Source organism: Ambystoma mexicanum, chromosome 6q (assembly GCF_040938575.1).
Source record: "Ambystoma mexicanum isolate Mex_15411 chromosome 6q, UKY_AmexF1_1, whole genome shotgun sequence".
Taxonomy (NCBI): Eukaryota; Metazoa; Chordata; class Amphibia; order Caudata; family Ambystomatidae; genus Ambystoma; species Ambystoma mexicanum.
In genome coordinates this window covers 201,013,700-201,036,950 of record NC_090937.1, presented here as the reverse complement: position 1 = coordinate 201,036,950, position 23,251 = coordinate 201,013,700, and the positions used below count along the sequence as shown (strand labels likewise).

Genomic DNA, 23,251 nt, shown 5'->3' with positions numbered 1-23,251 from the left:
AGGCATAGGGGGGCCGTGTCCGGGACCCGGTACTTTTTCTCGTACCGGTCTCTTCTAGCTGGCGTCGTGGAAGGGTTCTCGAGGAGGGAAAGGCCCTCATCCCAAATGTCGTCCAACAGAGGCACTGCGAGGACCGTCTTCCTCTTGGCCTCGCGCCGCTGATAAAGGAAGCCTTCCTTTTTCTTCTCCTCAGGGCAGAGTTGGAAAAGCTCGGAAGCCCTGGAGATCATGGAGTGGAAAGATCCGATCTCGTCGGGCGGAGAAGCCCTGGTGGGAGGCGAAGACGGAAAATCCTCGTCGTATGCCTCGTCGTCCGTACCCGTCGCTGCCGTCAGTCCCCGTATCATCCCCTCGGGTGGACGGGGAGGAGGGCTGGAAGGGGCGCGACGGTTGAAAAGGAGGTGGTGGATGGATCCTTCTTTTCTTGGTAGGGGGAGCACCAGAAGGTCCCGGTTCTGGATCCCCCGACGGGAGAGGTTCCTCCGTCGGTAACGGTAGCCTCGTCCTTATCTCGGAGCATAAGGACTGTATGGCCAACAAAATGGCCCCCGAGTTGTCTTGCGGCGCTGGCAGAGGGGAATCCGACGGGCGAGCAGGGGCCCCGTCGGTATCCTCGACGATGTCGTCGTCGTCACCTGCGTCGGGGTCCATTCCGACGGGCTGGCCTTCTTCCACGCCTAGGCCGTGGCTTAAGACCTCGATCAGCTCCTCTTCTGAGGTTGAGGCCGAATCTCCGACGACGCCCTGCCCCCCCTTCTTCTTCCCCACGGAGGGTTTCACGGGGGTCCTATCGATGGGCACAAAGGAAGACTCCCTCCGAGGAGGCAGGGAGATTCTGGGCCCTGAGGTCGCCACCACTGGTGCAGCCACCACAGGCTGAGCCAGGGCCGCCGCGACCTTTTCGATAGAGGGCTTGGTCGGATGGATCAAGGCCTTCACCACCTTAGGTGCGCTCACCGCCTTATCCTTGAGGGAGGGGGCACTGCCACGCTCCTCCTCTGCCTTAGAGCTCGACCGGGGCCTCTCCAGGAGCTTCGCCGGGTGCTCGGCCTTCCTCTTACCCGACCCAGAGCGTTGGCTCGTGGTTGATGGTGCCGGGGAGGGTGCGCCCTGCCTGGCGCCCGTAGAGCCCGACCGTTCGGCGCTCCCGGTGCCAGCGGACTCGCGGTGCTTGGCCTTATGTTGGGCCCCCGTCGCCGGGGCGCCCTCAAAGGTCTTAGAAGACCGCTCGGATTTCTTCTTCTTCTCGCCAGACGGGCTCTTACCCTCCAGCCAGTTGGCGAGACGTTGATGGCGGTCCTTCATGGTCCGTTCCGACATGTTGCCGCAAAACGCACAGTCCTTCTCCACGTGCGTCTTGTCCTCATGAAGGCAGTAAAGGCAGAAAGAGTGTTCGGCCTCCTTGAAGACGTTCTGCAGCTGGCATCCAGGGCAGACCCTGAACAGCTTTCCGGGCGTCGAGCTTCCCTTCTCCTGGGCCATCTCCGAGACCGGGCCTGAGAAGCTTCTGGATTCCTCCGAAGTGTAGCTCGACGAAATCTTCACCCTTGAGGGGCACAGATGAATCCGACACGGGTCCCCTTTGATCGGATGTAGGATCGGTGGAGCTTGAGGCTCTTTTGACCGAAAGAATCGAAGTTTTTTGTGAAAAAAGCGCGAAAAATAGCACTAACGCTCGAGAGCAATAGCACGAGGATCCCAACACATGAACGTGCGGTAAAAATCTGAAGATGGCTGCCAGAGGCGGTGCTTAGGTAGAGGGCAGTCATTGGCTGTGGTCAGTATGACGCAGAGACCAGTGATTGGTTATTACTACGAAAGACAGATCAGAAACGAAACTGATACTGGTTTTTTCTTTACCGAGGATTCCCAGCCTGACGACGGGGAATATTCATGAGCATGTGAATCCATGCCAGACCCCATGCTGGAGAAATACATTCTTGCCTAGCACTCCCACACATGCCTTTGGCATGTAAGAGTGGAAGAGATGATTACTGCTGCACTTTCTCTCCATTAGGACTTGAAGTGAACAGAGAAAAGAGGTGGAAGAGAGCACAGAGGGCAAGAGAGGAATACAGGGCGAGGTGTGCTTTCATTGAAGAGGGCAACTTAATAGCTATCTGTGCTACAAAAGTGTCCATTTGATTAGCAGACTAACAGAATTGCATAGCAAATTGCTATGCGACACCACTTATTTTATGCCTTGTGCTTCCACTCAAATACAAAATATTTCCCCAAATCTTCTGGAGGAATCCTCTTCCTGTGTCTCTGAATCAAAAATGAACCTTTCCAGTCTTTTATCAGGCCTGGTTCACTAACCTGTTAGACTTTATTCCATAGCTTTTGAATTCCAAAGAGGTTTGCTCCATCGCTGGTTTCCTTTCTTTTCATACCTTCTCGGGTCTCCCTGACTGCTTCTGGGCTCCAGCCCACTGGTGATAGGTGTCTTTGCACTGCTGTGGGTCTTCAAACCTTATATACTTTACTGATGGGCCTTGCACGTTTTAATTTGGGTAACCCTAGTATACACTGTCGGGGCTTCCCCGCTTTCACATGGGTTCCAAACCCTGCTGTTCAGCCTCCGCAGGATCCCTGTGCCGGCATTACCTTGTGTCCACTTGGACAGCCCTGGTATACTCTCCTGCCAGGTACAATCCCACATAGGTTTATTCCCAATGTTTGTATCAGCTTGTATAGTTCCTCTGTTATCCCCTTTGTGCGCTTCGGAATGCGTTTATGTAGTTTACAAAGTTTGTATCAAATTGTATAATTCCTCTTTTATCCCTTTGAGCTCTTGGGGATTTATTTTCGTGGTTTACAAAATTTGTATCAAATTGTACAATTCCTCTTATCTCAGTCTAACCCTTTCCCAACCTTTGTGAAGTCTTAGGTGTCTCCGGTCCCTTCTGGAGGTGGAGTGGAGCCTCTATGTCGCTGCCGTGCTCCGCCTTCTCTTTCTCACGGCTACAGACTCTCCCTCACGTCTCTGGCTGCCTGCATCCTTGGTCTGCTCTCGCCTGCCTGGCTTCCTTTCTCCCTGCCACTGGAAAGGTCTGCCTTACTTGGACCTCTCAGAGAGTTACGTTTCACTGCGTCCCGGGTTCAAGCCTTTGGGTCCTCTGCCACAGAGTGAGCATTTCGCTCCTTGCTCCTCCAGGGCTTGCATGAACTGGCTGCCCTTCTCTGCAACAAGCCTCCAGACCGCTCTCTGTACCCCCAGGGAGTATCCACTTCCTGGTTCCGTCATGGAGGGTTGAGACTTTGTCACATCCTTTGGAAAGTGATTCTCCTGCCTCCTGGGCTCCCCCCCAGTCCTTAGCACTTTGCCGGCGTGCAAGGGTTCCCTCCTCCATCTGACAGAGCCTCTGGGTCCACAGTATTTTCTCCCGCAGCATGACTTTCCTGCTCTTTGCTCTTCCAGAAAGGGTTTGACAACACTTCCTGTTTTCCCTCATCTATTTCTACTCTAGATGGAGCAATCAGAAACCAGTCACCAATAGACTGTTCTTTGTGGTTCTCAAAGGTGGTCCTCATGCTTCTGTGCTTCTCCCTCATCACAGCACTGATCTTCTGGCTTCCTTGAGGGTCAATGCTGTGCTTCATCAAAGTACTAGGAAAGGGACCTTCACTTGGGTAACTCCTACTCTTCCTCATCCCAGTAATTCCTAGGAGATGGCTTGGTGGCAACAACCCATGACCCTATTAGAGAAGGGACTGTTAAGGTTGTAAAAAGAGTCTCAAGTCTGGTGACTGGCAGGAATACCGCGTTGATCCAAGGCTACCTTTACTGGTTCCATGGAGGGCTTCCCTCCCCATGATATTCACCTGCTGACTACCACCCATAGGGGGACTATCTGGTAGGAGCCTCACCACACTGGGCTCATGGGAAGGCGCTCCCCCATGGAAGCAGTGACAAAACCCTGGGATTCATCAATACCCTGGGATTCATCAAAGGTGACAAAGGGAGCCTGATGAGTTAAAGTTAAAAGTTGGCGACTCCAGGAGAATACTGGAAGATTATAAAATATGGTATATGATGGTGAATAAGTGGTACAAGGGGTACGAATAAGATTACCAATTATGCGCAAGAGGTTGCTCATGGAGTGTGTCTTGGTATATGCACAGTCTAAGGCATCAGCATTGGAAACATATTGTCTCAAGTTTAGACAGGAGACGCGATCCACTCGTATTGAATGTACCATGATTTATAGCAGGCTGGACGCTCAGTATTGGTTTGAGTTAGTGTCTTTCTGAAGGTCTTTGGTACTGCAGGATAAACAGGCCCTGTCGGAATACACAATCGACAGATTGAGACATTATTAAGCAAAGTGTAAGGGATGAAAGGCTAGATGTAGGAGAGGCTTGTTGAACTGGATTCAAGTAGACCAGTGAGTGAGAACAAGGGAGTCAAAGCAATCTCAAGAGCCTATGCACCTTATGATCAATGCATAATAATAACATCATGACTGACATTTCCTCCATAACAATGGGAAACTTGCCAGAGTGTAAGGATATATTAATACCCAGCAAGTCTACTGTGTTGTCAATGAGGAGCATGATGGTGTGAAAGCTGCGAGAGCGATTCTACCAACTCCAAAGGGGAACAAACAGGGGTGATCGTAATATGAGGCTCTGATAGCAAAAGATAAGTGGAACATGAACGGTGGCTATTTTGACCAATGGCCTCACACAAAATACTATCACAGTAAAAGTTAACATCTGGTGGAGAATAAATAGTTTGGATGTGTGCCCAGACTTGAGGGTGAACACTATTATCACCACGAATGATAAGAATAGATCAGAATCTGGAAAGTGTGCATATACAGGAATATAAGCTAGAAGAAAGAAACAGGTCAGGGAAGCTTTCATGGTGGTTAGGACAAATATACAGGAACAGACGCTATCCTCAACAAATCTTAGCCAGGGTTGATGCTTGCTGCGTATTGTAGACTATTTTATGTATTGTATTATTGGCTCACGCAGTTGTGGCATGCTAATCTCACAGCCCTATTTACACAGGGATGTGAGATTATTCTTCCCCACAATTCAGGGCAAGGAACAGACAGTGTGGCATTCAAAAATAGATATTTATTTAAAAGAATAATGTTACTGAAGCGAAGTTGGCGTCCAGCTTAAAACTATGGAGATTAACACAAAGCTATAGGAAAACGAATAATCAAATCGGAAACCGAATTACCTGCCTATATGAATCTCGCCATTAGTCCACACAAGCATTTGTTTTCCTTTCAAGATATATATTGCTTTATAAAAGATACTAAGCCTATTCTATACATTCCAATTCTATATTCGCATTAGTCTAAACATGAGAAAAGGGGTGAACCACAGACTTCCTCCTGCTCTTGCACAAAACTGACTATGTAGTCAGAACCCAGTTATCATCCAAGAGTTAACAAATTCATTAACCTCTTCTAGAACAAAATTCACAATTTTTGATTATAAACAAGAAACCATATTTTACTCTTTACTCTATTTGAATTCCTGTTCTTCACACAACCATTTCCTTTTCTTTAAAAAACAAATCATAACAAATGACAAAAATCATATTTAACACATTTCCTTATGCATACATTAATTCTGGGTTAGTGTAGCACATATCAACTACAATATGCCATAGAGTACCAGCTACTCTAGTCTCCATAGTTATATACCTTCATGTTACTTTTTCAAGCTTTTTACACAGTCACAAAAAAGGGGGTTTCAACAAAGTAGAGCAGTCATGTATGCAGTTCTTCCCACAAGATATGCACAGAGGCTCAGTCTTTTCTTATCTGTGGTCACTATGGTAATGTCCAGTCTTATTTAATGAAAGCTCTAGTTCTTTTTTGTTTTTTCCGGCTTCTCTACTCTACCCCCTTTAATTATCTCTGGTAGGTGCTTGCTTCCTGTAACCTTAATATATTAATTTGCAATGGATGTATATTCAAGTATAGTGTTGATGCGGTGCGTTTCGGCCCATTCAGTGGAGATAGACCACATCTAAACTTTGTCTTCTCGTTGTTTGTACTGGGCCTTCGTCAGGCCAGAGATGCATAATCTTGTAAGGTCTTTAGTCTTCTAACCCCAGCTATCTGACCGGACATGTAGACTTGTGAATTGAAGATGTGTAGGCCAAAGGGGAGAGGTTGTGGCTTAGCTGTGTACTGTGACAATTAAAGAAACACTTTCTAAAAAATAACTCATCTGGTTGAGTATTTGCCACACTTGTTTCAATAGACCGAACGCCAATCAATAGAACAGGCCAATGAGTACAACTAAAATGGGAAAACAGACTACTTAAAAGCAAGTGTCTAGGCTGGTCGTCAATCTGTAAAATTGTTCTATTAGACTCAAATATTGCAAAACAACGATTTGCATAGGAGCACAGAGTTTATTAAAACAAGGCTCTCTACAAGCTTTTTCTGATCTGAGATTATGACTAATTTCGCCTGAAACTTGACATATGGTGCAGGCATTCACAGATTACATCTTGAACAAACCTAACCTAACCCATACTTTCTCTCTTTTTTTGATTTGTAGCTCCACCTTGGGTTTTTGCAGATGCCCTGAATCTGTACTTCACATGTAATGGATACCTAATGTGCATGAATTGAATGTCATCTCTGACTTTACATCACAGGAAGAAGCCATTCATTTGGGGTTTTATAATGATGTCCTGGGTAGTGATCTACTGTGTTAAATGAAGACCCAAACAATTCACCCCAATCTACCCATGGGGAGTTTCTTCCAACTTGCCAAGCAATGTGCTAGTGAGTCAATTATTCAGTTACATACCCTCTGCAAAGTTCTGACGGCACAGTACAACCCGACCATTCCCAGGGAGCAATGAGGCATCTATTCCAATGTCGCATGTAGAGGAAACTGCAGGCAGCCACAGAGATGGGACTTTAACAGATATATTGACAACCAAGGAGCCAAGTCCTCATCAGAACTATATAGTATACATCAGAACTATATAGAATATGAAAATAAAGCTATTGGAGGTGTGAGGAGTCAGGAATGACACGTGGACACAGAGCTCATAGTTTTGGCTATACACATTTATTCAAAATAAGAGGGGATTGCAAAAGGCCTCACTATAGCTTTCTCTAGGAGGCATTTCCCTACCTCAACTAAAAGAAAGGGTCTGTCCATTGTCAAAGTGTCCAAAACAAAAATGTACTGTATCGAAAATTCTATCCCTAACCTCATATTCTATAAAAACAACTCTAATATGCGAAGAGTAATGTCTTCAGCCTGGTAAGTGCCCAAACCTTTAAGTTCAAATGAAATGTATAACTCTAACCCAAAAGTTCACAACAGATAAAGTTCACAGTACCAGGGGACAACTCCTTTCCCAAGGTTTCTCTTTAAAACACTTCAATTTAATTGGTCATGAATCTTCCTTATGGGTCCAAGTTCAACAAAATACTTGTATACAAAAACCAACTTGAATGCAAGTCCCAACTTCGTAGGATATGTTGTGTACTCCCCTGTCAGGTTCTTCTCCAATTTTATTTATTTTTTTATTTTTTATTTTTACACACTTGGCAAACTTTCTTTGGCCTGGTGTACTTTTCTGCCAGGGCTTTTCGTCTGATTTGCTTTATACAATTGTACATTTTTTTTTCTGTTGCATTCATCGGATTGACATTCTAGAATTGCAAACATGCTTTTTTCTCACATTATTTGGTAAATTTGGGTAATATTGGGTTTCATATTCCTTCTCATTCACTTCATACACGTTTGTATTTCTCTGGCAGCATTGCCAAAGAGTCAGAGAGTCTCAGTCAGTCTCTCAGTCAGTCAGCCTCCCTCTCAGTCTCCCTCTCAGTCTCAGTCTCCCTCTCAGTCTCCCTCTCAGTCTCACACACACACCTGTGTCTTATGGCGTCCTTCCGTTCTTTTGAGGTATACAGGAGGCAGCACTCTGCTATCCCGTAGCCACCTTGCGAATTCCCCGGCTTTACCGTACAGCTTCAATGTCCTTTGCAGCTTGCGTTTTTCTCTGGGCTCTCGCACCATTTTCGGGTGGTGAGGAAGCTGTGTCCAGGTTAATGTGGTGCTTGGAATTTCCTTCCATCCCACATTCGCCACAGAGCGAACCAGCATCTATAGTCCCCTGTCTCTTGCCTTCCTCCCGAGCCTGCCGGGTCCATGGTCATCTAGATGTCCACACAGTCCCTCGGTCAACACAGAGGGCTCAACTTCCCCAGGCAGCATTCTCCCACTCCATGCTGGGTAAAGCTTTCAAAGGTTCCAGCACCTATCACACACTCACAAACGACAGCGTCTCTGGTGCTTCTCGTCCCTGGTGATCTGCATTACTCTATTCAGAATCCTCGTCCAAGTATTTTTAGATGTATGGGAGTTGTAGGCAGTTTTTGGTGTCTTGGGTATATATACAGAATTGGAAAATGTTACCAGTAGGACTTATGGATGGTTGAAGGGAATCGGCACAATATCAACATCAAGACATGCGGAAAGGGGGGGCATCCCTAAAAAAGGGTGATCGCATGTCTCAAACGATGTCAGATCACCCCTCTGAGGGTCGCCTCCACCATGTGGTCCTCCCTCATGTAACCACACCGAGGGATCAGGTAGCGGCTCCCATCCTCTGGCCACATGGGGAGAGGCTACCACCAGTAAATAAGTGAGGACATCATCAGATTCATTAAAGCAGTCTTTCAGTGAATCATGGCAAGATCATATCAAATTGATTAAATCAACAATAGTGATACTATCGGGTTTGATATGCTTCATGCAGGATTCCAGCAGCTTTCCAGGGCTGTAATAGCAGCTGTTACTATCCAATGTAATGGTTAACTCTATATATCGACCTTAGAAGGATGATGTGCTGAGTTGAGTATTCCCTGCAGGGATTCAAACTTGCAATGTGAAGGCTTCAACAGTGCGTGAAGGGACCACTTAACCAGTCAGCTAACCGCCCCTGTAGTCTAGATGAAAAGGACCGAAAGGGAATTTACTGTGATAGACTACAATTAGGATGAATTATAAATGGGGACATCTTTATGATTAAGGCAGTAACCTTGCACAGTTGGAGAGGAATACAAAAAAACAATCCTGGTATCGGTGCCAACATTGTGGATCAATGTTATAAATGAACAGAATTCCCTGGAGTGTTTATGACATTCTGGTAAAAGTCCATTCTACAGTGAAGGTTTGCTATACTTGAAAATTGTAACTGATTGCACAGACTACTTTCAAGTTTGTATTAATAACAAGGCCACTTGAATGATATACAAAGCTGTAACAATGGCTACCTAGCTGAAAACCACAACATCTGCAGCACACTTCACACTAACATGACCCAGTCACTCACCAGACTATTCCAAGGAGTACCAGAGAGAAGAAAGGGATTTATTGGTCTATGTCCCAAGACTGTTCAATCTGATCACTTCCAACATCAAGAGTCTTTCACCCTTCTGCATCTGACACAAAGCTCAAAACTTACCTCTTCAAGGAGTAACTATACAAATGCTCATAAACCCACTCCACTGTCAAATCCTTATCACCTGCTACAGAGGAACTGCTGTGTCTCCCCAGCCCAGTCATCATTCGACCCTTTCACAATCATCTTTGCCCCCTCTTATCCTTAGAATTAACTATATACTCCCACCTTCCACCTCCAAAACCAGGTAACTAATAATTAACCGCAATGCAACTGTATTATTTTGGAAAATTCACTCCTGGACATATAAACATATTCTTTGCTTACTTTCCGATGGGCAGTTCATCTATCGAACAATAATAAAAGGCCAGGTGTAGGTTTGACCGATGCCGTCATGCACAGTAGAGGCTGCCCGGACACAGATAATGCTCCGATAGAGGGAGCTGTTCGCTTAGGATATAGAGTGGTCCAGTTTGCATAGCTTTGCCTGTTGTCACCATAGAGGGAGCTGTAGGCTTAGGATATATAGTGGTCCTACTGTGTGAACGAAAACCTGCACTTTGGCCTGTGTACAATAGTGCGTAATAATGCATTAGCCGTTGCATCAGTGTCTTTTCATCGCAGTAACAATCTTATTCTAGGTAGTGCCAATACATATGAGGTTCTGTCTCGCAAACCAGATGAGTTGCCACCATGCTCTAATGCATTTATACTATACATGTACATCTATAGATTAGTGTAGACAAAATGTATTTCAGTCTCCATGCAACTGTACCATGACCACACCTTTGTCGTGACCCTGTAGGTGATGTAGGTCTCCATCGTACAGACATGTTTTTTTGGATCGTCTACTGTTACAAAGAGGTCTCTAGTTTCGCCGTCTAAGTCGTCATCCAGCTGCAGGCGGTTAAGGAGAGAGGATGACGAGGCTGGGCTGGACGTCTCCACAGGCGTACCATTTGGCAGACTGAGATCCTAGAACACATGGACAGAAAGAAGGTATATGAGAGGCAAGGCCACAGGGCAACATAGCAAATCTGACCCAAACCAGAAACTCACTTAGTACACTGCCATCATTTTTGGACACTTAATATGCATCAATAGCAGAAACACAATCAAGAAGCTATTTTATAAATAGCATAAACTATGCAAAACAAACCAAAATGTTATTTGTGGAAAATGTACCGTTTAGTCACAAATCTTTAAATAGGTTAGATTAAAGATGGGGAAAACCAAGTGTTCCTCCCATGTGGCTCGAGGCTACATGCAAATTCACAATTACAAAGCACCATAAACTCAGATTTTAAAAAGTATTCATCAAAGCACACATGTGCCAGACTGATCAGACAGTCTACAGATCACACTCTTGGCCAGATAGTCTGAAGTGTGAATGGGAAGATCACACTTCCACTAATTCTATGTCAAGAGTGGAGGCAAGCTTTATGTTTCTCTTACTTTTATTCAAGACTCTAGCAGCAACATTTAACAACTTTCAAAATTCCAAATATATTTCCCATACTTGTTGGAAAAAGTTGAAGTCCAAGGTTCACCCCTTGTGACTTCAGCACACCAATCACTGACAGTCCTTTTCATCAAGGACTACCATCTTCCCCCAATAGACTCCTTTTTATGGTGTTCGAGCAACAGAGGTACACATTTACTATATTTAGTGAGAGTGTCTAATATAGAATAGTTCTGAGTTGGTATATTGTATAAATAATGCACGCATGCGTTTTATTGGAATTGTCTGCGTAGCCTGTGGTATTTCCCTCAAGAAGCCACATCGCGTTTCATCCAGTCCAAAGACAGTTTTCTTTGCAGAGTGCTCCGTCGGTAGCCGGCATCTGCAAATTCAGACCTCGAAATTTTAAAGACTAAGGAGCAATACAAGTAAAAAGATGAGGGTAAGACAGAACTGTACTAAGTGGGGGGTATTAAGATGACAGCAGCCAAACAAAATTATTTCAACCTGAATGGTGGGAGAGGGAGGAGCAGAATGACCAGGACATCTCGCGGGTGGCCAGTTTGAAGAGTCCTACAACTACTCGGTCGAACAGACCATAAAGGTGGTGGTAGCCGATATGCTTACGCTGATGCAGTCAAGAATGGATGAAATAAAGGCACATTTGCGTGATAAGAGCGCATAAAATAGGGTGGGAAGGGATACCTAGATGTTGAAGGGGGTAGTAGCATTGCCCACAAGGCTTCTAACACCCCAAGCCCCCCCATGCTTCACCCGATTCAGGCCAGAAACAAGTTTCTGAGGACCAGAAACTAGCCAACATGGTGGAGGGTGCTTTCAGTAGACTTACGGAGGTCTACCCAACAAAGAAAAGTGAACAGCCACTGAAGAGATACTCTAGTCTAGAGGTAGATTAAGCAGGCTTGGGGGGCAAAGATTACTCGCTACCATAGAGTCGGGATACAGATCTACTAAGCGCCCAGATTTGCTGGCAGGGCACAGGAGATGCTGGACGATGAAGAGGTTGAAATCAAGCCAGCTACCTCCTCAGCCAAGCAAGAGGCTGTGTGTGACCCAGAAGATTAAGTTCATCTGAAGTCCTCAGATTGTCCCCCATCCCCTCCCACCTATGGAAATATAGTATGTAAAGACCATGCTCTGCAAGCCTTTGGATAAAGAGGAGCGAAAGAGGAGTGAAACCACCTCAGAGCAGATTGTCTCCACCGACATATTGAGGGGAAGGGGACACCAACTCCAGTGTTAGATACCAAGATTATCAGCTTTATGGGTGAGAATTTAACAGATTCCAAGAAAGGCATCAATCGGGTCTGGCACACCTGCGAGGAGAAACTACTTAAGGTCACTGGACAGAAAAAGCAATATATTAGGGGGCCAGAAAGAAGGAAAGGTATCCTCATTAAAATTGATGCAAAGCTTGGAGTACAAGCTTCTTCAGAAACCAGCCGGTGGCACAGGGTATTGTATTTGGTGATGTGTTAGCCGAAGAAATAGTGACATTTAAATGGACCTATGCAGCACTGGAAAAGCACAAACATCCATTAAGAGGATGTTTTCCAATAAGGTTTTCGCTGGCGCCACAAAAGACGGGGGTTGCTCCTCCAGCTGCTTTCTGTGTACTGGAGGCTTCAGCTCAACAGATTAGTGCTACAGTATGGCAGGGCCAAAAGGCAAATGCCTTCTTTCTGACAAGAGACCAATGAGGTCACACATAGAGGAGAGCAGTCTCAACAGCCGACAGGTGGGTGCACATGCGTACCTACCTGCGGGGGCTGGCGGGTGGGCCGCTTCATACACACGTGGGTGGGATGAATTATCAGGCAGCTCCTAGGTGAAGTACACCGTCCTGGAGTATTACCTCAAATTCTTCACTGAAACGTTCCATAGGGCAGCGCAGATTCCCATCCACCTCTTGCAAGAGGATTGGAGGGTTATGGATCAGAAGGTGTGCAGGCTAGTGAAGAAGGCAAACATCACAGCAAGCTCTTCCTAGTAAAAGTGAAGGAGGCAGTGATGCTGTGATCAATCTAAATGGACTCAACCGTCCTAGAGTACAGGCACCTCATGATGGTTGGGGTACATCTGCTCTGAAACATTCATACCGGAGACTGCAACTGCATCTGGATTTGTAGGATGCATACCTGTCGATTCCAATATTTCCCATTGCAACAGCGCTTTGTGTTTCCAATAGTCAGTCTAGGTATAGGAATTTACAAGTCTGCCATTTGGGCTTTAATCCACACTGTGGCGCTTCACAAAACTGATGAAGGCGAAAGTAGTGGCCCTCAGAGAAAAGGAAATTTCGCCTTTTACCTGGATGACATGCTGCTCATGTCACAAGGTGAACTGGTTCTGCGTCAGCAGTTAGAATTCATGGTTCAGCTTCTACAGAGTTTGGGTTTCCTCAACCTTGGAAAAAAACAAAATCAAATCAATCTTTTTTTTTTTTTTTGCTTTTATCATTTTTATGATTTTGCAAAATCGTTGTAAAACTGTTGTTACATTTCTTTTCTTTCCACTTAATTTCCTTTTTCGTTTGTTTATTTATTCCTTGTTAGCCCGTCCGTTTGTAGGTATTTTCAGTTAGCAGTTCGTTTCAGTTCGATTCAGTACTATTCACTGACGTTGACCAAACCTTTCTTTGCGCATTCGTCCAGCGCGGCATTAAGAATCTTGGCTGTCGCTATAGACCACGTGGTTCGTGAGCCACTCATTAAACGGGACCACCACACTTCTTCATCATACTGTGAAAAAGGTTTCAATAGAGGACCTAAAAACGCTCTTCTCCATTTGATGGTCTTAGGGCAGCTCATGAGAAGGTGTTTCACTGACTCCTTTTCGGATTGTGTATTACACAGTCGACAGAGGTTTGAGTCAGAAAGGCCTCTTATGGCCCGTATTTCGTTGGTAGGCAAAAGATTAAATCTCGCCCTTAGAAGGGTTGAGCGGAGAGCTCTGTCCGGAAATCTTTTGATTATTTCAGGAATCTCATCCAATTTTTTAGGTTGAAACGGGAGATGTTTTAGAAGTTTGTTCTTTTCGGCCATTGTGTGGGTCTCAACCCAATCCTCTTGGTCCATTTTTTTTTTACTTTGACTGGGTTACCAATCAATGTCTCTTCTGTGCATGCGATGTTCTCAAGAATAGCTCTTTGTTTAGACGCCCATGTGGTCAGCATCTTACAGGTTTTGATGCTCATTTCTGTATTTAACAGGTTGTATAGCGGAGGTGACTCGGGCATAAGTATTTTCCTGAATAGTGACATTTCTCCTGCCTCTTTAGCTGCTTTCAGTGATCGAAGACCTAGCTCCCTTCTGATACCTGCAATCGGTGCCGAGTTTGGAAGCTGGAGGACCTTCCGCCAGAAGTACCCCTCCAGTTTTCCCCATAAAGCCATCGGGAGGGTGGGAAGGGCATCGCCTCCGTAGACCAGGCAAGGAACTACCTTACCCTTGTAGAATTTAAGCACCGGCATCAACGAGAAGCGTCCGAACTTCCGATCTATGATCCTCGTCTGTGTTGTTAATTTTCGGGTTTTGACCCACAGATGGTGCTGCATGGCGAGTTCAGATTGGAGCGGTCAATCATTACGCCGAGATATTTATAGGTTTTGATACTCTCCAACGGTACTTTGTCAATGTTCCAGCTTGGTTTTTTTCTTTGCTTCTTCCCCTTGCGTTTTTCTGTTATCAAGATTTTCGTCTTCTCCTTATTGATTTCCAAGTTGTTTGCGGATATATACAAGGCCAAGTTGTTAAGTTGCCTTTGTAGGCCAATTTCTGTTTGATCGAGAAGGATAATATCGTCGGCGAGAGAAGCCTGGCTTAAGGTGTTTGGCCAATTTTAGGTGGAAAAGATCTTATTTGGCTTGCGCTTTCTTTGAAGTCCCCCATAAAGGCGATAAACAGGGCCGGTGCAAGGGGGCAGCCCTGCTTTACCCCTCTGAAGGTCGATATGGCTTCAGAAAGTAACCCTTGACGGTTCAATTTTACTCTCATAGAAGTTGCTGTATGGAGAGCTTTAATCAGTGCCAATAATGATGCCGGGCAGTTCCAGGCTGATAGTTTGGTCCATAGCAACTCTCGATCGACTTGGTCAAAAGCCTGGGTAAGGTCTATGAAGGCTAAAAAGATCTTCCCGGACCCTTCGATGACTTTACTCTTCAAAATGCTGAGAATCAATATGTTGACTTGGGTTCCGCAGTTTTTCATAAAGCCCGCTTGGAAGGGATCGTTACATTCTGCCGATTTGGACCACGATTGAAAGCTTTTTTGGAGAAGCGACCCGTAGATCTTTCCAATAGTGTCCAACAAGGCGATTGGGCGGTAATTGACCGGGGTCGACCTGTCCCCTTTCTTATATATGGGGGCAACAACTGAAGTAGACCAAGACTCCGGAATTGATCTAGACAGAGTACATTTCTTGAACACTTTGCTGATAAACAAGGCCCATTCTGCGGGATGGTTTTTTAGGTCGATGTTAGTAATTCCGTCGGGGCCCGGCGCTCTGGATGGTTTTAGTCTTTTTATGGCTAGCCTGATGTCGTCAATGTCAGAAAGATCCTCCCAGGCGTTGTTTGCAACTGGTGATATTCTGTTCTTAACATTCGTCTCAGGGGGTTTGAAAATGGACGAGAAATGGGATATCCATGCTGCCTCTCCTACACAATTTGAGGTTGCAGTTGACTCAAATCAATCACCACCGCAAACAAAGACATTTCTATTTCTAGGGTTTACAGCGGACACGTGAAATGCAATGTTGACAGTTCTCTCAGTGAAAGTCAAAAGGGGAGCTATCAGACTTGTCCTAAGTAAAGGAGGAGTGTCTCAGAGCTGGCAAGGGTGATAGGGCTACTAACCACCTCCATACAGGGAATCTTCTGGGGCACTGTTACATTACATTAGCTTTTAAAAGGTTGATGTTGAAGCACCTCAGGAGAAATTTCTCATGTGCGCAGCCAGTAGTTGTTCCAGGAGCTACAAGAACGGAGATATACTGGAGAACATGGAGGCCTGGAACATCCAAACAAAGTTCAGTTCAGTGTCAGACCTTGTGGTGGAGTCGTACGCCAGCAGGGAAGGCTGAGGCACCAGATGGAGAGATCAAGAGGAGGGAGGGGTAGGAGGGTGTTGCTGCAGGAATTGAACCTACACATAAACTGCTTAGAGCTCTTAGCAGGCTAATTTGTAGTCCAGGCTGCCAAAAGAAACAGTTGCTGCATTCTTTTGCTCAAGAAGGGCAAAGTATCCACATTGGATGACATGAACAATCTAGGCGGGACAAGGTCAAAGTTTTGCCATTATTGCTTAAATAAATGGCTCTCGATAATAGCAGAATATCTGCCAGGTCTCTCAGATTAAGTGGCAGACTGGATTTCAGGATCTCTCAGACATGGCAGCAATTGGATGATGCTCCAGGACTAATAGTGGAAGGCGCTCTGGTGTTAGCGGCCTAAAGGATTTCCTGGCACACTTTGACATGCCAGACCATTCAGGAAGGGTTTACAGTCTTCTCAAAGATTGGCTTCCTCTACATCCAGATGCTACGCAGAGTCCTGAGAAGTACAGGATTACAGTGGTCTGGAAACAGCATCTCCATCCAGTTTCAGAGTCTGTTCATTTCTTGGCCTCACTGTCAGAGGAAGGAAAGCCTAAAGGAGAATAAATGCCTACCAGTCTGATTTCAGTGGGCCATGAGTTAAAGGACGGCGGTCCTATGGGAAAACGTTTGTCAATTGCTGGAAGGATTAAGCTACCTCCTCCGACACGTTTCTCGGTTTTATGGGACATGACCACCATGCTGAAACGTTTTCATCCTTGGCTAAACAGCGAGGAATTGTCTAGGATTGCCTTGTCTAGTAAGCGAACAACTTATGTCAGGTTTCCTGCAGAAGGGTTTCAGACGTGAGGGAATTAGGCCTTGGAGGAACATCATATTTGCCGGATAGCATGGTTTTTGCTAAGAGCTATGTGCATAAAGATGTCTTGCTACACCTGAAGTGCTGTGTCATTTGTTGCCTGAAAGCATACAAGACAGCTATAAGGACGCGGAGATCAGATTTCTGATGCCAATTACCGACAGCCATCAGGAAAAGCCACATATGGCTGTTACTTTCCCGCATTGGCTCGTTTGGTGTGCCGGTCACTCACACAGGCAGGAATGGATACAGGTGCACTCAGTGCATATTTAGCAAGGGCTTGACGGCCTCCAAGGCATTTCAAGAACAAATGTTACTCAGATAATTATGAAGATTGCATGCTGTTCTGGGAAATTGGTCTTTAGAGATTAACTCAAAACCTATGGAGCAACCAGCTTTGTTGGAGGAGAGTAAGATTTGAACAGGCATAACGCTCGCCTTTACTGTTGACATAAAAAGAAGAGAGCTTGCAGGAAAGTCTCAATTCTATTATAAGGCAAGCATTTTCCCACTCACGTCCTTCAACTTTTAATCTAAATATTAGATGTTTCTTAATGATGGATTATTTCAGAGCATTCATGTTCTGTCTAATTTCTATGCATTTACTGTAGTGGTAATTTTGTGACCATAGATTTCATCCCCCTTTGCACCCCACATTTTAAGCTGCTTGCTGTCTTGTTTTTCGTCATGGAGAGAGGGACGGCCAGCATATGCAAGCATAGATGGAGACCGAGTTTGAGAAGTTTCATCTGTATTGTTATGGGGCCAGTAGCAGCTCATACAGAAGAAAGGGCATTGGGGACGAGGAGTGTTAAGAAATGGTCCGTCAGGGACCGGTGTGAAGTCACACAAGTTAGGTTTGGCCCATCGCTTTTCCCAATAAGTACGGGAAATGTGTTGGTCATGTAGAAAGTGAAGCGTTGCTGCGCAAGTTATGAATAAAAAAGAAGCATAATGACAGTTTCTGTATGATTAATAGAATCGAGACTTTCCTGCAAGCCCTCTTGAAAAATTATACAAACACATTCTCCTGTACTTGAGTGCACGATTTGAAATACTATACATTTCAAATGAAGCAGCTGTTTTATTGCCATATATTGGTACAAATCATTGCTGATATGGTGGTGGACCAGAGGTTCAAACACTGAACTTCAAAGTGGGAAGCTAGAGGAGCTGTGGGTTCGAGCTTCCCCACCAAATATCTTATTTTAATCCACTTAGTATTAGAATAAAGTAATTCCTTTTGGTATGATCTCCATAGACCTTCAGAGTACAGGGATTCAGAAGGGCTCTATTGCAGTGAAGTGCTATACAATAATGGCTATTTTCAGGCGTACAAACACTGTACAGTAAATTCAGGATACAGTGTCTGTAGTCTAGTGAACTTGGCTGAGGCTGCAGAATGTCATTGGTTAAAGCCTTACATTGACCTAATACAAGACCTCCTAGGTCTCGTAGGTTAACTGGCAAACCCCCTGCAGGGTTCGAAACAGAGATTCAATTAGCAGGATCTAAAATCAGCTGCTGGGTGTTGGACATCACCCTGTAGACAGGAGCTAGCGCAGGGGAACCAGGAGCTACCAGAGATGCTCCTTTAACATATTGTATGAACCACTGTGTTATGAACCACGGTGTTTAAATGTGTATTAGATGTGTTCCAATTCTTTTTTATTAACATTCTCAAATACTAAACGTTAATGTCACATTTACACGTTTGGAAGACAGCAGTTGGCCATAGGAGCCAAAAGTAGCCCCTGGTACCTGTTGGTTTCAAGATAACCAGGCTCTACTATGCTAGAAGCAGAAGGTAAATAGCTCCCAACTCCCCTCAATTTCATACCCTGCACCAGCCATATTTCTGCCCTGCTCTTTATATTCATGCCAACATTCAACGTTTGTTCGTTGTTTTATTGAATTTATAAAGCGCACCAGACCTGGGAGTAGCAGGGCGCAGCAAGGTTATGCAAGGCTTACAAGGTTACATAGTGTACAAAATGCAATATACAAGTAGTCAAATTTCACAAACGATATTACAATATACAATCCCATGTTCCCATTAGTTGACCAATACTCATTTCTTTTGATTTCATTTCTGCCTATTAGAAACAATACATTCCTCGGGTAAGCTACAGAGATCTTCATAGTAAAGTACTTAATGTACATTAGTTATTGATTATGTGCCTTCACCCATACTGTGTTCTCAAAATAACAGTAATAATAAGGCTTGGTGACTGCTGTATTTTTTATCAATACACTTATTCTTTTTTTTAGTATGCACACATTATCTTCCAGGAAATTATAGCCCAAGGTTTGTCTTTTGATATTGACACTTGTAGTCCTGGACATATAATGACCAAATATGGAGTACTATTTGTTGCTTGATAAGCCTCTCCAGAACAGAATGTAAATGTTGGCATATTCTTGGTTGACCGACGTGTCAGAAGTGATCTGGCAACCTTGCTATAATACATGCTCGCTGTGCATTACCAAGCCAGTAAGAGATGATACAACTAGTCTGCTTATGTGCCAATCCGGCCCTCCACACAGGCATCCAGCTTGACGGGCATCTTGGATAGATACTTTGTGCCCGATTTTTGCATCCCAGAGTTCCTTCCCCCTCCACCACACAAGAGCCACTGCCGTTTTGAGCACAACCATTAGGACTCTTTTGGTAGTGCAATGAAGGCCACTTTCCATTCTAAGTACTGTAATGTAGAAACCAGGTGCGGATATCCTAGTAAGGCAATGTCAGAAAAGCACCTGCCCTCACTGCCAGCACATGCCTCTCCCGATCTTGAGACTTGCCAAAATGTGCCCAATTTCCAGAATCTAAATGCATCAAAAGAGTTTTGTGTATGTTCAATATATTTAAGTAGCCTATCCATGGCCTAAACAAAATCTACTTTTTAATACAAATATTTTTTTAATTTAACCATGTGGATTTTGTAGAAAAACAGAACTACTACATTGAGTGCTTCGATAACCATTTTAGGTCTCCTAGATGACTCATTCTCTTTTCCTTTGGCCGATTTGCAATTTTGTAAACTAACATTCAAAAAAATAAAGTACACAAGCAACTGTCCTGTAGCGGGAGCAAACTTTGCTATTCACTTTCCTCCTTGCAAAGAATATCTATAGCACAGCACCCCATTCAATCCTCCTGGTATCTTGATGGTGCTACTGTGGAGTGAGGATACAGAAGCACTGAGTGGACTAGCCAAAACCGCCAGAGGGAGGGATATTTCCACCGAAAAGAATGCGGTTTGTGTTCACGGATATTCTTGAATGCAAGTTTCAAGTGGGTGCGTTTTTGTTATGTTATTTTATAGGTACTTATATAGCGCACCGTCACCAACGGAATTGGTCCCCAGGTGCTCTGGCGGATCTGTAAACAGGAAGAATGGGTAGGATTAGTTGGGAGGAGGGGAGCAGGGAGAGTGGGAGAAGTTGAGTGCTGTTGGCAGCTCCAGCTCGGTATACACCGAGTGCTGGGCTTTGGTGCTAGTATCGGATCGGGAGTGACCTCGAGTGCTGTAGGTGATGTTTATGTGTTGTTAATGCGGTGTATGCAAGTAAATAAAATAAAACACCAAAACAGAGTACTGGCAGAGGTTCTAACCCAGCTCCTATTTATGGTCCCAGTTAACAATTCCCACTAATGGACCCCTAAATTGTATGCAATTTAAAATCTTACCAATTTAGATCTTTTTTTTAAAGCGCACTAGCGGAGAGCTTCAGACCCAGCTCACAAGGAGGATCCTTTTTGAAAAGTCCCTGTATGTTCCTCCAACATTCTCAGATTATGACGCTTGCACAAGCGTAAAGATGATGTACATTACAGTATGCCACCATGTGCCATCGTGACTACTGTACTCCTAGTCCAAAGTTCCCTTTACTCCATACTTTTGGGACATTCCTCCCTATGGGGTGGTAAAGGAGAACTTTTATGTAGTGGCAAAAAATGGCATGCTTATTTTTGTTTTTACGCTGTATGAAGGGGGTGGGCGGGACATATGTCACCCCAGCCCTGCCTCCTCATGCGCCACCTGTGACCTCACCCTTCTGTCCCTTTCCAACTGCTGAGGTCAGTCCCTGACTGATAACTAGTTGACTTTTAGAGGGGAAGGAGAGCAGGAATATTTGGGCTATGAGTACAGTAGTCACTAATCTTTACTTACTCCCATCCCCCCTCCCTGTCCATTTCCTCCAAACTATTTTGGGGATGATCGACCTATTTCCAAGCTTTACTGAATAGGTCCTTGAGGACAGTCTGAATGAACTATGTCCAACGTAAATGCCATGTCAGGCAGTGTGTACAAAAAGCCAAAGCGAAAACCCAGGTTGCTACCTTAGCAATTACAGTCCACGGAAGGCATCTTTGGAAGATGACCAAAGCCGCTTTGGCTCTGACCGTGTGTGCATGAAGACCTTTTAGTTGAGGTAGTCCCTGAAAAGAAGAGCATTGCAGGACGCAGGACACCACCTATCTTCAAATAGTGGCTTTGGATGCCCGAGATCCTCTATTGACATACACAAAAGTCAAGTGGGAAGAGTTCCTGAACTCATTTGCCCTATCCAAATAGGCCCTGCTAACATCTAAATAGCGGAGGAGTTTCCACATCGGAGGAAGGATTAGGAAAGAAAAACGAAGGATTTGTCTTGAATTGTATGTAATTCCAATACTATCCTTTGGGAGGTGGGGGGGAAAGCAGGTGCACACAGGACCACTGTCACAATAAAAAAAGCTAAAAAGGTTATTCTGCCAGTAAGGCCTGAATCTTGCTTATGCACCTAGCAGAAGTAATCGTAATAAGAACACATTTTCCAAGAGACTAGTTCAATATCCAACGTAGCCATTGGTTAAAAATATTTATGACGGAGCGGTTAGGACTGCATTCAAATCCCATTTAGAGTGAGGAGCTTTAACTGTTGAATACAGGTGACAAGGCCCAACAAAAAGTCGATTCACCATGGAATTGTAGATGAAGAAAGACCGGGTGGCCTTAGGTGCCAGATGTGTCCAACAATATTCCACTAAATCCCTGAATCTGATAAATGTGGTATGAAAGATAAGACCTCTAGAGGCACCAGTGGCAAATGCTTCTATTTATCCCGATACCAGTGGCAGAACCTCAACCACATGCTTCTATAATAGTTATGAAAAGAAGACTTTCTTGCTGCCAGATTGTCATGTTAACATTCTGTGAAGAAGGCTTCTTCAGAGCTTTGAGAGTACCCAGAGTTGGAAAAACAAGCCTTGGCATGGGCGGCGGTCTGGTCCACGACTTTGTTGGTTGCCAAATTGGCCTGGCAAATCAAGAATCCATATAATATAGTGGCGCTAACTTGGAAGGCCGAATGTGAGGAGGAACTACATCCGCAAAAAAGGGACCCTTAATGTAAATAGGTTTCAATTCATCACTTTGTGCATAGTCGCCATCTTGTTCAGCTGAATTTTTTATTGTGGCACAGCCAGTTTAGCTTCCTGGGGTAACTGGATTTTGTCCCTAAACCTCACAAGGAGTACTTTGGGATGTTTTGGAGGACGTCTGGCACTTAATACAGCTTATTGATTCCTGAATCTTAGCCCTTTTGGAGGGATCCTCAGTAACACTGGAAAATGGATTAGCCCCACTGCACTGGAGCAAGCGTCAGGGGGGAGGGGGGCTGTGAGGGGGGATTTTAGCCCTGCTGGGAGGAACCGCTTTGTTGCTGGTACTTTTTTTAGCCACTGAACAAGGAGGCCCTAAACATTTTCTGGTCGGTTTAGCCCCCAAATGGAGATCCTCAGCATTGCAGGTTTTTGCTTTAGCTCCAACAGGGAAACTCTGAGGGACCCCTGCTAGCTTAAGCGCAGAGGAGGGCACCCTTTACTAGGACAGTGGTTTCATTAAGGGAATGTGGAACCTCTGAGCCGACTCATGACCGGTATATTTTCCTTGCGGGATACCGGCAGAGAAAGCACCCAAAAGCATCACTACTGGGACAAGAATCTCCTAGAAGGAAGTCACCTGACAGCAGTGCCGTGAAAAGAAAGTGAATTACCTGCCATTTACGTTTATCCTGGATAAAATCCTTGAGGTGTGAAGGCACCAAGCCTTGGAAGATCTCCCAGCACCGTAATTGTCAAGTTAGCGCAAGCAGACATGTCTTGCTAAAAAAAAGGAGCCAAGCACTCGAGGCAGAGTGAATGGGGGTCAGATGCCACACAGTGATGCGAACAGGACAAAGACTTACTTATCCGTCACACAAAGCCTGTGCGAGGGTAGAAAGGATTTTACAAGAAAAAAAGTGGGAAAACGATCTGCTGCTTGCCAGATGTGCCGATCCAGACTGCACTGAGAAAATGACTGATGGGTGGGGTCCAAGTCGGGGTTTAGGGAGGCAGAACCAAGATGGTGCATGCCATGGCCCAACAAAGGCAAATACAAAAATAAAAAAAACA

The 23,251-nt window shown here is 44.9% G+C and overlaps 1 protein-coding gene across 1 annotated transcript in view; it reads right to left on the bottom strand.

Moving 5' to 3' along the window:
- Nucleotides 1–23,251, bottom strand: part of SNX30 (sorting nexin family member 30) — a 749,650-nt gene that overhangs the window by 479,563 nt on the left and 246,836 nt on the right. The window contains exon 2 of the mRNA XM_069630640.1: nt 10,196–10,384. Coding sequence (XP_069486741.1) covers nt 10,196–10,384 — 189 coding nt within the window. The remainder of the gene's footprint in view (nt 1–10,195; nt 10,385–23,251) is intronic.